The sequence below is a fragment of the Echeneis naucrates genome, chromosome 14 (assembly GCF_900963305.1).
Source record: "Echeneis naucrates chromosome 14, fEcheNa1.1, whole genome shotgun sequence".
In the NCBI taxonomy this organism is placed as follows: Eukaryota; Metazoa; Chordata; class Actinopteri; order Carangiformes; family Echeneidae; genus Echeneis; species Echeneis naucrates.
Window position 1 is genome coordinate 2,320,390 of NC_042524.1, and position 16,529 is coordinate 2,336,918.

Consider the following 16,529-nt stretch of genomic DNA (forward strand, 5'->3'; position numbering starts at 1 on the left):
AAGTAAACTAAAGCCGGAGGAATGTTGCTCGGGCCCCAGTGATAGATGACAGACACGTTCACACCCATAATGTCTCCTACAGGTTCCTCTGCCCCCCCCCCCCAAAAAAAAAAACCAACAAAAAAAACAGCTGATGTCATCTCTGAGTTCTGCATTAAATTATTGAGTAATAAGGATTCACCTCCACGCATGCAAGTTTTGTAACGCAATCCACTGACCGCCCTGTGAATTTTTAATTTTCCAAATCTGATGTAATTAATCGATGCTTCTGAGCTGTTTTGAAATATATAATGTAACGATAGCTTTGGAGTTTCTGAAGCTTCTAAATGTCCAATTTTCCATTTCATGACACAGAGGAGATAAAAAAAAAGGAAATTAAACAAGCATAATGAATATAGTGCTGTATAATCATCAGAGCGGTAGTTAATCCTTTTCTGTCCAACATGAAAGTCTTTCTCATCGTGTGCTGTCTTCTCGCAGAGACAGCTGGAGATCTTCGATCACAGCGTTTAAATACTGCTACTTCACATTTAAAATGAGCTTGACCGGCCTGAACTAACAGACTTTGGTAGATTTGAGCCGACCACTTTTGTTTGGTCATCAATCAATTCATGAGCTTTCAGGAAAATCCCCCAAGTAATTATAGCCCGGACGTTAACAGTATGTAGAAGTTGTATAATAGCAACTGCAGTAACTCAAACACGACATGAATCTCGCTCAGATCTTGTTACCATATAAAGCATCATGGGTCATTAGGATTCATCCTCTGGGGATCACAAATAAGTGTGGAACATTTCTTTGCTTCACTTTGAAGATGAGGATTAAATCTTCAATCTGCAGCTGAAACACAAGCCGTTTCTCAGACAGGTGAGTCAGCAGAGGGGGATAAACTGTGTTGTCCTGTGAGACTTCAACGCCATTATCCAGGCGGGGGGTTCAGGGCGGAGGGACGGTAAGTCAGCACGCTCCTAAACAGAGCCACATGTCTTTAGGTCGTGGCCAACCAATCAGACTCTGTTAGGTTGGATCTGGGGCCCCCCAGGAGCCAACTGGATCGCTTTCAACATGAGGAGGAAAAGCTGGCTGGGAGTGAATATTAAAGCATTTACAAGTGTGCAGCGGGGGGAGAAAGGCCCCCAACACCTCAGCACAGCGTCCTGCAAACATGAGACCTGGCTCAGATGGTCATTATAATCCAATAAATATGTTTTTATACTCACAAGTAGGAGCCACAATAAATTCCAGACAGGTTTTTTTGGCTGCGTGCACCAATGTCAGGCGAAGTGTAAGTAAATATATAAGAGTTGTTCGTGGCCAAAAGTGGCTTGTTACACTCATAAATCCCGATATATTCTCTCCAGTAAGCCACAAAACTAAAGTTTGACCTCAGCAACAGCAGAGTCCTGTTAAAATGTCACTTTACACATTACAGAGTCAGACACTGTAAGAAACAACTGTGACGGGGACTTTCTGGATTCAGGACTGATGCAGAAAATCAACTCATCTGCATAAAAGAGGAGGACGAGAAGGCAGAAGTTGGATAGATGGAAGAGTTGTGAAGCTCACTAAAAACACCAGAAGACTCCTTTAAAGCTGAAAAAATATATCTGAGTTATTCAGGATTCACGGAGTTGGTGTCACAGACACAGCAGGAAGAGAGAAAGTGTTAAAGAGACTAACACATTGTTTTTGTGAGATTATTTCGAGAACAAATATGTAGAATTTTACCTTATAGCTTACATTTCAAATACATAAAAGTTCACTCCACTCATGACAAAAATTAAAAAAAAAAAACAAAACAAAACAAAGAAAGGAAACATCTGTGCACATTTCTAACAAAGACCACTCTCTTGTGAGTCTTCCACCTTCATGGAAATGCAACACTAAGCTATTTGATTGTGTCTTTTTAAAAACTACAATAACATCATCTCGAGTATAAAAGTACAGCTTTCTCTCTATATTCTTTTAAAGCAATAAAACTACATAAACTGACTTTTTCTACTCAGCCTCAGATTTATTGTGCAGATTAAATGATTTCTCTCAACTAGTCATCTAGTTCGAAAAGGTATAAAAGAAATGCATAGTTGAAACACACTATGCAAATGTTAATGCATCTTTGTGAAACTCTCACAGCAACTTTTTGACTCCAGAATATATCTTACAAAAAAAGTACATTGCTTGATTCAATGTTTTGTTTTTTTATATTACACTTACAATGAGCAGTAACACATGTTGGACTCCAGCCTTCCTCCAGGACTCTTCTCTGGTTCTGCTTTATGTTCCAAGCAGCAGTTCAGCCTCTTCCAGCTTTGTTCTCTCTTCTGAAAAAACTTAAATCCCACAAGTGTCTGAGATTTCAGTGTTAGAAAGTTACTCAAAAGCAAAATAAAAACAGTCTGTCTGATGATAAAACCTTCAAGTTGTCAAAAGATGTTCGTATGCAACAGGAGAGTCACTTTGTACAAAAAGCTGTCCGGCTGAAGTTTACAGGGAAACGTATATTTGAAACACTTTGGACTTGAACATAAACACAGGCCCGTGTAAAAATGGACGTACAGCGGCACAAGGCACAGTACCAAAAGCTCCAAATAATCTATTTCATAAATGTGTAAATGTCTCTTAAAGTCCTGTAAGTAACAATGTAAACATCCTGGAACAATTAAAGATGTTTTGGAGAGGCTGCTGTCCTTCGGTCTGGAAATGGACTAAAACTAATCCTTTCACCTCACTCCCACATTTTACATCCAGCACTCCTCGCTGGCAATAAAAACCACATGTGCCATTAGCTATGGGGAGGAAAAAAACACTAGGTTTATTATGAACAAACTAATATTTTACACGACTGAGCACACGCTTGCTCTTGAGCTAAAAAAAAAAAAAAGCAACCGGTATGTTTTGTCCTGCTTGTTTTTTTCTACTTGGCATCTCCAGGGGACGGGGATGGGGGCGGGCGGAGGGGCTACGGCTGGTCGGGCGGGCTGGCCGCCGCCGCCTCGTCGTTGCTGCTGTCCACCTCCTGGTCCATGGGGCTGTCCTCCTCCAGCTGCTGGCTGGTGTAGTTGGTGATCTCCAGGAAGCCGCTGGGCTCCACCACCACGTTGGACTGGCTGGAGTCCGGCAAGATGGAGTACTGAGGAATCACCTGCATCCATTAACACAGGTGTAAATTCACTCTGCGCTTTTCTTATAATTTACGCATGAATAAACATCATCATCATCATCGTCACAGTAAAATACAGTTTATTTATTACAATATAAATGAAGCATATTTTTCAGTTTTGCATAACAAATACTGTCAAATTATATTCACTCGAGTTCCTTGAAAAGAACCTGAGAGCTGAGATCTCTGATTTTTGATGTTATTCCAGGGGATGGGTCTAATTGCTGGTATTTGAAACTGTGAGGTGAATGATGGTACTTTTCCATCTTTGTTGAGACACATTTCCAGCTTTGAGTTTCAGGAATGGTTTCACTGGGGAAATTTGCTTATTGTTGGGGGACATGAATGGTACACTTGTATTTGAAGCGGCACCATGTGATTTTTGAACAGTTTCGTTTCTGTAATGTGACTGGTTGATGTTTAGTTTTCTTCAGTTTGGTAAGATGAGTACAAATTCGAGTGTAATTTATGCCTAGTAAGTAATAAGTTAATAAGTTAAAATCATTCTTATTGTGCAGATATTTCCAGTATAAACATCTCACCTCAATAACCTCCAGGTCTTCTTTGCTCCTCTGTGCAGTGAGGCCCTGCATGCAGCTGAACTGCTGGGGCTTCGTGTGGGAATGATGCATGGTGGCCCCGGAGCTGCTGATGAACTGGCCAGCGTCCAGTGTGCCGGACACGGCCTGGACCTCCAGGGCTTTCCCCAGAGGGCCGCAGTCGCTGGAGGAGTCCACCACCATGGGCTCCGTGCTTGGGTCGATTTCCGCCTCCATCATGGAGATCTTCAGGATGTCCGACACTGAGGGCTTGTCTCCTGAGGGCCCGGAGCTGGACTCAGGGATCAGCTTGGCGGTGGCCTCACCGCTGCTGAAGACCGGCGACGAATGGTGGGAGCCGCCAAAGGTGATCTTGGTGACGGTGGCGCTCTGTGTGATGATTGGCTGCTGAGGCAATGATATTTCAACGAGGAAAAAATGTCAATGTAGGGAATGTGAAAGGAATAAAGCTTTTGTGACTTTGTTGCTGCACAGACACTCACCTGGCTGGGTGCAGTCTTCTCGGTGCTGACAGGGTGGTGCGCCTGCAGCGGAGGAGGGTGGGACATGGGGGTGTGCAGCGGCCTGTGGTGGGATGTGGGTGCTTGCTGGAGCTTCGGGAGTTGCGGCGTCACCAAGTGTTTGGTCGGTGTGCCCGGGCTTGTGACCTTTGCACTGGCCTGGGCCGGTGCAGCCTGCGGTCTGTCTTTGGGACTCTGGGTTAAGGTCTGGGGCTTGGGTTGACTCTGCTCTCGTAGTTTAGGAAGTTTCTTCGTCAAAGGTGGCGTGGAAGGGAAGGTGGAGGAGGAAGAGGAAGGCTGGCTAATCTGAGGTTTGCTCTGCAGCTGCGGTGGGGGTGGTGGGGGCGGTGGCGGTGCCACCTGGGTGGGGGTGGAGCTGTGCCGGCTTTGCTCCGCCTCAGCCTGATTGGAAGGTGGTGGCTGAGAGCCAGCAGAGTGGGCGGCTTGCTTCGCAGAGTCTGCAGGTGGTTGGGCGGAGCGATAGAACAAGCCTGTCTGGGGGTCCAAGGTGTCGCCCTCCAACTCGCCCACCTCCAACACGGCCTCAGTTTTACCGTCACTGTCGGATGACTGGAAGAGCCACAGAGGAGACTACGGCTGTTATCAAGAGGATGACATTAGCATAATCTAACAGAATGGGACAGACAGTTTTACAGACGATAAATTCAATACTCAAAACTGTAATGATAATTTGTCTGTCGAGGAAGAGGAAATCCATTGTGTTTTTGAAACTGTTCCACAATCTGACAGAGTGGGCTGCAAACTGGGGTCCATTTATAGAACTGATTTATAACTATGAATTTCTTAGTTTTATTTTTCGATGGAGTCTATTGCCTCACAGCAGAATTTTAAAACGTTTAAGAAAACCCACTTTCTCAAACAGAAACTAAATAATAATGATCTGGACATATAAATTTAGCAAAACTTAGTGTGTGTGCTACATGTTGGTAAATCATGTTGGAGGGGCAGTTTTTGTGTGGTCAAGCCAACAAGACTGGAAGTTGAAAAAATCTTTTAAACAGAAACTGGTATAAAAGAAAAACAAACAAACAAACAAAAAAAAAACACCTAACACCGATGGAGAAAAAGAAATTCATTATATCACTGAATTATGCCAATGGTTATGCCATAAAACTTTTTTTAATAGGTAATTTCAACCAAATTCCCAAAACCACTCTTTAACCATTGAAACTACACCACTTTGAGCAGAAGAAATAATTCCTATGACTCAAGCTCAACAGAAGTGGCTTTTGAATCTCTTCAAAGATTAATAACAAGAGTCAGGACGTCAAGAGCCATTTCTGTTGAACATCTGTACGTGATACCTCATGGAGGCTGTGGATTGTGAGCAGCCACCTGCTGCATTAAAAGAAAATGAGAAAGCCAGGCACTCCGGTTTCTGTAAGAATTAGACCGAAGCATCCTCGGCACATGGCTGACCTGCGAAGCTGCAGCAGCGGACGACACAACCGTCGGTTTGTAGGGCTTTCCCAGCTGCTGACTGGAGGACATGACGGTGTCATTGTCTTCAGAGGACACTCCCACTCTGCTGGCTTTACCTGTGAGGGGAATCCCGGCCGTGTTATCAGATGAAAATAATCAAATATTGAACAGGCTCTCTCTCTCTCACACACACACACACAGACCTTTTCTTCCATTGAAGAAGCAAATAGAGAACTGCGTTTCATCAGGTTCAATATGTGGTTTTAGTGTGAATTCAAGTCACTTCCACTGAAATTGGCAAGTGCCAACCGAAACAGGAAGCAAAGAGTTGTCATCCCATAGAGTGGTGTACCTGCTGCCGTGTACTCGCTGCTGGGTTCAGCCTCTGAGGTGGAAGGTCTGGGGGACTCTGGGCTGGGCTTCTTCTCCTGGGCCAGCTGGATGGGCACGGCCAGTTGGCTCAGGTCAATAGTGTGCTGCCTCGGTTTGGACTCTGCCTTCTCCTTAACTATTGAGAGGGACAACACTCAGATTTACGTATAACGTGTGCACATGAGTCATTCATTATCATTCACTCTTCCAATTAATGAGTGTTAACTGATAATGAAGAAAAGGAAATGTCTCCTGTTGGACTGATCGGTGATAAACATTGATTTTGAGAGTGGGCCCCTGCTTTGTTAATACTGTACGAGTACACCAGCAATCATGTGATGTAATCCACAGCGTTGCCAGAGGTTTCACATAATCACATCCTTCTCCAGCTGGTGACAAAGTGTCAAAAACCGCTGCAGTGCATAACCAAAGGCGGTGCAGAGGAGGAATGCCAGAGTGAACATGGATGTTTGATGAAAAATAACAACTTCAAACACAATTTCCGTGTGTGTTTAAGACACGAAAGAGCAAAATCTAAAGTGCAGCTTTACAATTTTCACAAGCTGTTTCACATTAAATTTCATTCAGGGCACTGGAATTTGAAAAATCTATGCAGGAAATGGCAAACTAGAATCACCGCCTGGAGGTTGTATGAATCTGTGGCTCGTGTTACACCAGCAGCTATCGAACATACAAAGTGAAAAGTTTGAAAAAGTATTGAATCATTTATCATAATTGTGATAAAAGAACTTCTTAGTTATGTCCGTGAGGCATTTGACGCTTCACTGCTAAAATCAAATTTGTCAAGATGTTCCTGAGATATCAGGATGGAGACATGATGCATTTCTGTCAGCAAAAAGCAGGTCTGCTCCTCTGTTGTCTCTAAATCACACGTAATGTAGCGATTCTAGTACATATCATCAAATAACCTGAATTCACATAGTTAGATTCACAGATATTATTATTTCTTATTAGGAAGAGGCTTACCCACGGGAATTCTGCCTATGGATGGGCGGACAGTCTGGAAAACATAGTGCCTCCGGCCACAGCTGTCACCAGCTCGAGGGCATACAAACAACAAGGTTGAACTAGAATATGACTTAAAGACTGCTGCTGTTGAACTGGTGCAATTAGTGCGGTGAAAATGTGCATTACCCCGAGTTTACCAAGACGACAGGTAAACACAGGGGACCAGATTCTAATAAAATAGACAGTACATGATCGATGCAGTGATTAAATCTAGAACACACATCTGGCATTAATGACAGTTTCAGATTCAGGAATGGCTCTCTCTGCAGCCGAGGGAAACCACTCAGGTTTCATGTACTAAATCACAAACATCTCTTCAGGGATTTTACAGTCTGAAGTTGGAGCATCCATTCAAATATTATACAAATAATATATCTTTACTCATCAGCACAGTTTCACAGGTTGGTGAACTCTCAGGGGAACAATTATAATTACTGTGGCCTGGGAGGTTTTTTCAGTGGCTCCAGAGGGGCCAATAATATTTGCTTGAGGGTATTAAAAGTTTAAATCTCCTCTGCTGAAACTATCAACACAAAGGGTGGGAGAATAAAAAATTTATGGACAAGCTGCTGAACAGATGATCCATTTTTTCTTTGTTTTGTTTTGTTTTTTTACAGATCTGGGTCCTGGTGGACTGCAGAAATATTTTCCTAGATGTGCTGTATTCAGCATGTCTGCAGCTGATGAATCCCACTCCAGCCTTCTGGACACACACACACACACCCTTGTTGGTTTTGACTGCAGCCTCTTCTTTGTATCAAGACTCACCAGTGGTCTGTTGCAGCTCCAACAGGGCTTTGATGGTGGAAGTGGCGGACTGGGATTCCCCACCGGACACCTCCTGGTAGATAATAGTGGGACTGGACTCCACGGCTACTTCCTGCTCAGTCCAATCCTGCTCCCTGGAGGAGACCATGTGCACTACAGGCTGCGGTTCTGAGGAATGATGGAAGCAAAATGGAAAAAACTTATTATATTTATGGAGCTTCACCGGATGGCTTCACATTCAGCACAGTGCAGCCATTAGTGCTCTTATAAAGGCAAAAAACACACACAACAGTTCAGTAGCAACAACAAATTTATCTGAACTCCAGAAACTATAAGACATGAGCTGTATGTACCTTGAGTGCTGCCATGGGCGCCCTCACCAGCCAGACTGCTAGTCTCTGTGAAGCTGGTGACCTCGTCCTTTGTGGCCCCGTCTGAGCTGGAGGCCTGGCCCTGACTCATATCTGCAGAGCGAACCTGCTGCAGTGTCTCCGTTACCAGCTGCCTGGTCTGTTCGCTCACCACCGCTGCCTGAAAAACTGGCTTAGGCTTGATGAGAACCTGGAGTGAGAGAAAACAAACAGTGCCCCAGTTCAAAACATATCATCCTGGGATTTTTGGGTTTAGTCTCTGGATGTTTTTCTATTCCACTGTCACCTAGTTCTTTTGCATGAAGGGATTTATTTGGTAGCTTTAAAAGACTTTGGTTCAAATCTGCTCTATATGTAAAGCTCCTTGATGAAACTCTGTTATGATTTGGTGCCCAATTGGATTTGATTTGCATGATGACATTATCTTGAAAATGTTTCTTACTCCTGAATAAGATCACTGTGTCACAATCCATCAGCTTTGCAGCATCACCAAATTTGCATGTTCAGTTAGTAGGTCATGAATGTAATTGAGTCCAAGCACAGAGTTGTGAATCAACTGAGTCACTGGAACAAAGCTTTACAGACGGATGACATTTCCGTCACTGGAAAGTAATTTAGAAGGTTCATGGCCAGATATATGTAAAAAAAATTCTTTGCAGTTGCATCTAATTTACTTTGTAAATTTGTTTCACTGAAACTGTACATGCACACTTCACAATGCCAGCTCATCCCAAAACCAAAAACGGAATTCAGAAGAGAAGAGGTGATGTTGAAATGAAGAAGTCGCTTTTTCTTGTTGAAATCTTATGACAGTATGATCGTTCTGACCTTCATAAAGGGAACAGATGCTGCTATATTTCTTCCCCCTCACTGAAGGCCACAGCAGCTGGAAACTAACATGATGGAATTTACCCTCAGAGAATATAATCTGACAGCTACGTTTGAAATGCCAATTCCCCAAATGATAAAAAAAGAATAGAAACATAGTGGAAGATTGGGTTAGTTGATTTGATCAGACAGTTACGTCAGAATTTCTATAGAACCTATCCCCCCCTTATTCAGTCTTCAATAAATAGACACAAAAATCCCCAGGAAGTAAAACACACCTACAGTGTTGTCTACAGGGTTTCATAATACAGACACATAGACATACAGAAAATTTTAAGAATATAACAGAGCAATTATTCCAAATTTGCATCTAGAGTCCATTCCAAATTTGCAGTGTAATGTGGTGTGGAAACTGATGATTACTAATGCTGTTCTATGTTACTCTGTCTGGCCAAAATAATCAACTAATGCAGGCTTAATATTTCTCACTTGAAAACTAACACCTCCTGACTGCTGCGAGCCCGTCTGGGTGACGTACTGGTCATTTAGATTCATTTCCCTCCTAAACTGAGGGAAGTAAAGGGACGAGGAGGAAAGGTCTGTGTAGATGGCCTTTGTATATATTTTTCATATTAAGTAACAGGGGATTTCTTGTTTGTTTAAACTGATGGATTTAATATAAACTTCTCTGGAAAATATCCCATTACATAGAAGTAGCCCTTTTCTGGAGAAGGCTAAAATTAACGATTTGTTCTCATTGTCAGAGAAATTAATCTTCTCTACTGGCTGTGCATCCAAGATCAAGTATTTTGTAACATATCCCCTGATTTTGGTTACTAGATGTGAGATAACATGTCATATGAATGTCCACTTGATGTGTGTGAATAGTCATGTGATGTGGCTAACCTTAAGCCAACGATGACACTGTACTTTTAAATTCATTTTTACTGAATTTGAAAACGATGCACTGTGCTGTATAACTGTAGCTAGTTAGAGTAACACCATAATGACAAATGAAAGAAAAATATTAGATTGGCAAATGGTGAGCAGCTGATCTTTACCTGGGTCTTGCCCTGCTGGCCGTAGACGATCTTGGTTGGGATGATCTTGGTGGCAGTGGACTGTGATCCAGAGCTCATGCCTTTGGGCTGGGTGACGATCATCTTGGTGATGGGTCTGGAGGCAGTGATGATCGCTGGTTTGGTACCCTGAACAGCCTGTAAGCTCTTCTCACCCTGAGACACAGCAGCACATACTGGACGTTTAATGTAGGACACCAGAGTACAAACCAGAGAAACTCAGAGATGTACAGGAAATACTGCTGACTGAATATGCTCATAGGCGACCGGCAGAATTTAGGTCTATTTACCAAACAACAAATTACATTACATGCAAATAAATTTTGTTCCCACCTTCAATGTTTGCTTGAAAAAGGTGCCCTCATTACAAAGATAAGCGTATATAATAGTTATTAATGAAATATTTTACAAATACCTAATGTCACCTAATATCTGTATCTAGGAAAGCAATTTCTACAAACTGTCTAATTTCCGTTGAAACTAATTCTTATGACATCAGAATGATTTGAGAAATTATTTCAATGAATTTACTACTTATTTCCTCTATCTAATTTGGGAAGTTATCAAATGCTTTCAGAGCTGATTTGGGTGTTTGACACAATCAGGTTTGTCATTCTGTCTAGACAACTTTTAATATGCCCAATTCCCTAGTCCCTCGCCATAAAAAAAACCCCCAAAACAAAAGTGAATTTGAAAAGGCAATTTCTAGAGTGCAAAAAGAGAAGAAATAAGAAAAACATTGGTTTCACGTTCTATAAAAAGAGTCTTTTAAACTCGTGATGTTTGCCTCACCCCAGCATTCAACAGTGTGGTGACCACATTCTTGCCCGGCAGTCCTTGGATGGTTGCTCCTTTTCCTGTTGTCTTCTGCACCACAATGACATTTGGTTTGGAGGTCATGGGGATGGTTGTGATCTTAGTCGTGGTTCCTGTGACAGAGGGAAGACAATTTTTAATCAAAAGTGAGCACAACAATCACATCTGTCTGGTTCAAGTCTGACTGTGACTGACTCACCAGACACGATGTTGCTGCTGATGATTTTCCCGCCCAGAGTGGCCAGTGACTTGGGCACGACAGTGATGATGCTGCCGCTGGTGGTCTTCACGTAGGTGGTGCCGCCACTGGTCGCTGATATTCTGGCGCCGATGTTGGGGCTAACGGTGGGTCTCGTATAGGTAGTCTGAGTGGCTGCATACAGAAATATAGTGTTAAAAGTTGTTGCAGTTGTAATTGCTCAAGTTGGAGATGATTTTAATTTTTAATAGTCAAAAAGGTTGGAGGCTTCGCTTTGTTCTGTAACAGTCTTTTATTTTATATTGACGTAATTTCTTAAAAATAAGAAATGGGAGCAAATAATCAATAAAGTGGAGCAGTGATAAGAATCAACACCAATAACGTTTATAGTACACATTTAATCTGTGTAGGTACTTCACATCACTGCTGTGACATCAGGGATCAAAAGTTGAATGATTTTAAGTCTTTGTAAGGTCAATATTTCTCAGACTCAAGAACAGTGTGCTGTCATAGAAGGCCAGTTTGATTTTAGTATGTAAACTGCCATTATAGTCTGATCACCCACCTGTGGGCTGAGTGACCAGTTTGGTGGTCATGATGGCTCCGTTGCTACTGACGACCATGATGGGAGAAGAACTGCTGCTGGAAAGAGCGACTGATGAAGGTTTAGGCAGGATCTTGCTGGGCTGAACTTGCTGTGTGATTATCTTCACTCCTATGAGCGCACACACAGAACAATATATTTATTCAGGGCACAGAAATATGGCCCCATGGGGTTATTTTCTTCAGTTATATATGTATGTCAGACTAGCTGTCATTACCAGATTCTTGTTTGATCTGAATGGTGGGCTTGGTCCCGGGGGAAGTGGTGGTGGTCTGGGTCTGACCGACGCTGGAGGCTCCTAAAGGTGAGCTCTGCTGCAGCTGTTTGGGCGACTGCTGTTTGGGGAACTGAGCCAAGATTTGAGTGGGTGAGCCCACCAGTGTCTTGGGAGAAGGAAGTCTGGCTGACGCGACCTTGACTCCGGCTGAAGCGCCACCTGTTCGGAGAGTGAGAGTCAGCGTTCTGTAGATTTTCTACATTATTCATGATGCTACAGGAGGAAGGACCTACATGGTGCGACGGTTGACATGACCACTGAAGGAGTAGAGGAGACCACTGTGGTCACTGCAATGGTGTTGGGGTTGGTGGAAGGGCTGGAGCTGGCGGGGAACACCACTGTCTGCTTCTGGGTGGGCGTGGTCAGCACAGAGGTGGAGCCCAGCTTTGACACTGCAGCGTTGTTGTGGGCATGAGACTTGGACAGGATGTTGGGCACAAAGTTGGAGCTCGGAGAAGTTGTCACAATGATCACCTGGTCACAAAGAAGACATTTAAACTCTCCAGTGGATAGAGGGGTGCTCAAACATCTCAGCGTGTGAAGAAAAGTCACCCACCTTCTGTGTGGTGGTGTTGGTGGTCTGGATGGTGGGCTTGGTGAAGGTGATCTTGACAGGGGATAAGTGTGGTGGCAGGGAGTTAGCGATGCTTTGCATTATGTTGCTCATCTTTGGGCTGCCGCTCACCGGTACCGTGATGTTCTTGGAGACTGGCGGGGACACTTTGGAAACCTCCTTCAGCATAACGGGCGATGAGCTGGACGAGTTGGTCCGCCTTCGCTTTCGAGGTTTCTCGTCTTCATCAGAACAACTTACGCCTGAAGGAAAATCTGAGGGTAAACGCTGGGACGGCAGTAGGTCTGTGAATCATTGAATTCCCTGTATTGTTACTGTTTCAACATATTGATTTTATTAAGATTATGAGTTATGGTAATGCTGAAAATGCTCACATATGAATATTTTCCATGTTCATCTAAACTTTAAGTCAAACCATTCATTAATGATTATTAACTGTTTATTTCCAGAGTTAAAGGTTTATCCAGGTTCTGTGTTACAGTTCTTATTAAATCCTTAGTTACTGATATGAAGACACACACTGTGTTTCCATGTTTAATTCCTTCCCCAAATTAGTCCGTCAGTAACGCTGTTCACACCAGATGTTTAATATGCAGCCACAAATTGGCAGCAGATGTTAGTGGATCTGTCATAGCTAATCCAACGGCTCCCAGGAGACACAGTGTTTAGAAAATTGAAAGCCTAGTCTGTGTAAAATATGTGATATGGGGACAATTTCAGTTGTCATGAGGAAAGCCTGAGCTGTCATCCACCTAGCCCAAAAATTTTTTCCATCAGTTTTCATCAAGGCGTTAGATACAAGTAGAGTCTTACGTGTGGTGCTCTTTACTAAGGCAATGTTTGAATCTGCTTGTAAGTGCTGAGGTCTCATAGCGCCCCCCTATGGTTGACTTGAAGATTTTTTATCATGTTCAAGCTGAGTAGTGACCTGGTTCATTGGAAACCCAGCAATGCTTTTCAATGTCACTAAAAATGAGGAACTAGTGTGGACAAATCTGACCTCATTACAATACCAGCCTGAAACAGTATTACAGTATGGATATTATAATCCAAACCTTGTGAAAAAAAATTGTCACTTCCTATTCTGACAAAAGGAACTTCAACATAAAATTTAAGTAAAAGCAATTAGAAAATCCTCCTCAATAACAGTGCTACAGCCCCTTTTTTTAATCAGAGACATTAGAAAACTTTGAGGTAGTTGTTCAAAGAGGGGAAAGAAACTCTGCTTGACATCAAAGTGCAGTAACTCTGCAGCAGTGGAAGATTTCAGCAGTAGCACTTCCATTGTTTCACATTTGGTGTCAACACTCACTTTTCACGTAGACTGTGCTCCCACTGGGCAGCACCACCACGTTGGACGAAGGGCTGGGTGGTCGGGGGGATTTCACGGTGGCTCCGATGGTCCCGCAGGTTGCCGTGGCGCTGGTGGAGGTGCAGGTAGTACTTGTGTAGGAGTAACATACAACCACTGCGGGCAGGAAATGAAAACCTCACTTCATGTCATGTCTGTTTCCAAAACTCCTCAGTTGAGTATCAAGTGTCTTTCACCTACCTTCTTTGTTTCCCGTTTCAGCTGGTAGAAGAAGGGAGGCATTCTGATTGGCTGTGGCACTGGCCACAGCGTTAGCAGTGACAGTGAAAGCTGTCTGAGGGACCAACCTCGGCATTAGGGGAACAAGACGGCGTCCTTCAATGGACCATTCAGACGAGCTGTTAGGACCGGACATGCTGAAAAATGTGTGACGTACGTTACATTAAATTCTTCTGAGGCATGAATATTGGTTTTTGAATGAATAAGCACATTTGAATATTCAAAAGTGATGCTTTCAATTTAACCGATTTAAATTTTGAATATGTTTGTTGAAATGAACAATAAAATTAGATAAGATGCATAAACTAACTAACAACATTTGTTTTATAACTTCATAAAATTCAATGATGATATATGTATTACACTCATAGATCAGTTATGTACTCACTGATATGCAATAGTGGTGAGGCGCTCATCATTCACAGCCCTGCGGACTTCTGCACGATGGCGCTCAGTTGAGATTCTGGGTGAATAAGGTGAGGGACAAAGCAGAGTTATGGTGCCAAAAATTAAAGAAGGCCCTCAAAGGTACCCAGTGTATTAATTAGATTGATGATCTCATCATCCAGCTGTAGAATATGCGGAGCAAAAAATTACCCAAGGATTCTAGTGAGCTCTCCAAGGAGATCCTTCTTGTCCTTTGTCAGGTCCCCTTGGGCTCGCAGGGCACTGATAACTCCAGCATAAGCCTCCAGCTCTAGTCAACGCAAACATGATACAAGTGTCAAACACGGATCAGCCCTGCAGCATCTCATTCATCAAACTGAGCAGTCTGTGATGGATGAGGATTGTGATTTTCCAACATTTGCTTTAGCTTTTTCACAAAACTGACACACATGAAAGGTGTTAATGTATTAATGTCCAGTCGTTCTGGTGCAAGGCAACTTTTTAAAGGACCAAAAAAGTAAATAAATAAAACGTTTACCCAGTTTACGGAGAATTCTTTTGCATTCATCCCTGCCCAGGTCGAGGATGGTTGGCCATACCACCGGCATGGTACCAGTTAGCACCGGCTTCTCTAGCTGAATCATGGGCTAAGTAGAAAGATGACCACAATGTTTTTAATAGACTCATTTCCTAAAAACCACAAAATTTTGTTAGTTACCAGGGTACACATCAATTACATTGAATGATTACATACATTATTTGGTTATTTCCAAATGCCCATCAACAGACAAAAGAATAAAAAAAACAAAACAAAACAACTTAGGTAGCTCCTGAGAGTTTGGAAATGGAATGTCCTGATGTCGCCTCAATGGGAGCAAATTGCAGCCGCATATAAAATAAACATTTCTTTGCTCCAATGACTCCAGCTGTTCTTTATGAGTCCAGGTGTTGTCTTGTTTTGAGACTAGGGTTGAACTTTGGAGCAAACAGACACCTCCTAGTTGGTTATTTACCTGATGGATAAGATTTTAAACATCTTAGGCACCAAAAACATTTGCACAGCACTGTCTGTGGTTTTAGGTCAAATTAAACTTCAGTTGCCTCAGTCATGCCAATAAAAGACTGCACCATCCAGTTAAACTGTGTGTGAGGCTGCAGTAATATATATTTATAAGTTTTAATATGCTACTTTGATCATCTCCAGAATAGGAACACCTGCTGGGCACACTGTATTTATCTCAGCAGGCCACAGTATGTTACAATAAAGTCCTAACTTGTGGTGATTTGCACTGACAGGACTGCCCACCGCCGGGCACTGAGCACTGAGAGCAGAAGGCCAAACACAAATGATAAATTAGATTTTACTGAGTTCAGATTCCGGCTGCAGATCGATCTAAACGCCGAACATAACAGAAGATCCAGTGCACCACAAGCTCGTGTGTGTCCGTAATCTGGTTCCAGATACTTAAAGACGAGCAGAGGAACATGAAGGTTTTTATGCTTTCTGGGTTAAATTCTGTTGGTCCAACGGGGAACGTAACGTCCTGCTGGGTGTGCGCTTTCAACAAACCGCCCTCCATTTAAGGCCCCGAAAAAACACCAAAGTACATCCACAAAACTATCAGATGGAGGCAGACGATCTCAGCAGAGAGAGTCGTCTAAAGATCCAAAACATTATTTAACATAACTGAAAATCTTAGCGATGGATGATGTTAGCTTAGCCACTTAGCTTAGCTCCCCTACGAGCCAAATCAATGTCTTACCGTCCGTTAGCAGGGCTTAACTTCAAGGCCTCAGTAAACCCGACGTCCCGACGATCATGGCGGAGCACGACACGTATAGCTGGACTACCGCATCTTGTGACTGCTGTACGACAAACGGAGAGAAAGAAAAGAAGAGCTAAAGCGTTAGAATAGTCCGAATATCGCCGAAGATGTAGCAGTGTTTATGTTATCGGCTAGCTAGCTGCGG

General features: G+C 43.0%; 1 protein-coding gene across 3 annotated transcripts; it reads right to left on the bottom strand.

Moving 5' to 3' along the window:
* Positions 1 to 398: 398 nt before the first annotated feature.
* On the bottom strand, positions 399 to 16,529 carry emsy (EMSY transcriptional repressor, BRCA2 interacting). 3 transcript variants are annotated; one of them, XM_029519272.1, is made up of 21 exons: positions 16,322 to 16,529; positions 15,097 to 15,205; positions 14,769 to 14,868; positions 14,560 to 14,634; positions 14,133 to 14,308; positions 13,893 to 14,048; positions 12,563 to 12,822; positions 12,240 to 12,480; positions 11,947 to 12,165; positions 11,691 to 11,840; positions 11,126 to 11,299; positions 10,903 to 11,039; positions 10,093 to 10,266; positions 8,186 to 8,393; positions 7,833 to 8,000; positions 7,023 to 7,094; positions 6,016 to 6,171; positions 5,661 to 5,779; positions 4,203 to 4,790; positions 3,703 to 4,104; positions 399 to 3,142 (listed from the first exon to the last, which is right to left on the bottom strand). In XM_029519272.1, the coding sequence occupies exons 2-21, from the start codon at positions 15,200 to 15,202 to the stop codon at positions 2,960 to 2,962; spliced, it is 3,864 nt and encodes a 1,287-aa protein (XP_029375132.1). In that variant the 5' UTR covers positions 15,203 to 15,205; positions 16,322 to 16,529; the 3' UTR covers positions 399 to 2,959. The 3 variants fall into 3 exon arrangements, with proteins under 3 accessions (XP_029375132.1, XP_029375131.1, XP_029375133.1); XM_029519271.1 differs by having other exon boundaries at positions 3,703 to 4,107; XM_029519273.1 differs by lacking the exon at positions 7,023 to 7,094 and having other exon boundaries at positions 400 to 3,142; positions 3,703 to 4,107.

Coding starts and splice junctions, on each gene's coding strand:
- emsy (XM_029519271.1), bottom strand. CDS start 15,202: ATGATTCAGCTAGAGAAGCCGGTGCTAACTGGTACCATGCCGGTGGTA. Junction 11,841..11,946: donor TCAGATCAAACAAGAATCTG/GTAATGACAGCT, acceptor GTGCGCTCATAG/GAGTGAAGATAATCACACAG. Junction 4,791..5,660: donor CCGCTGCTGCAGCTTCGCAG/GTCAGCCATGTG, acceptor TGGCTCTTCCAG/TCATCCGACAGTGACGGTAA.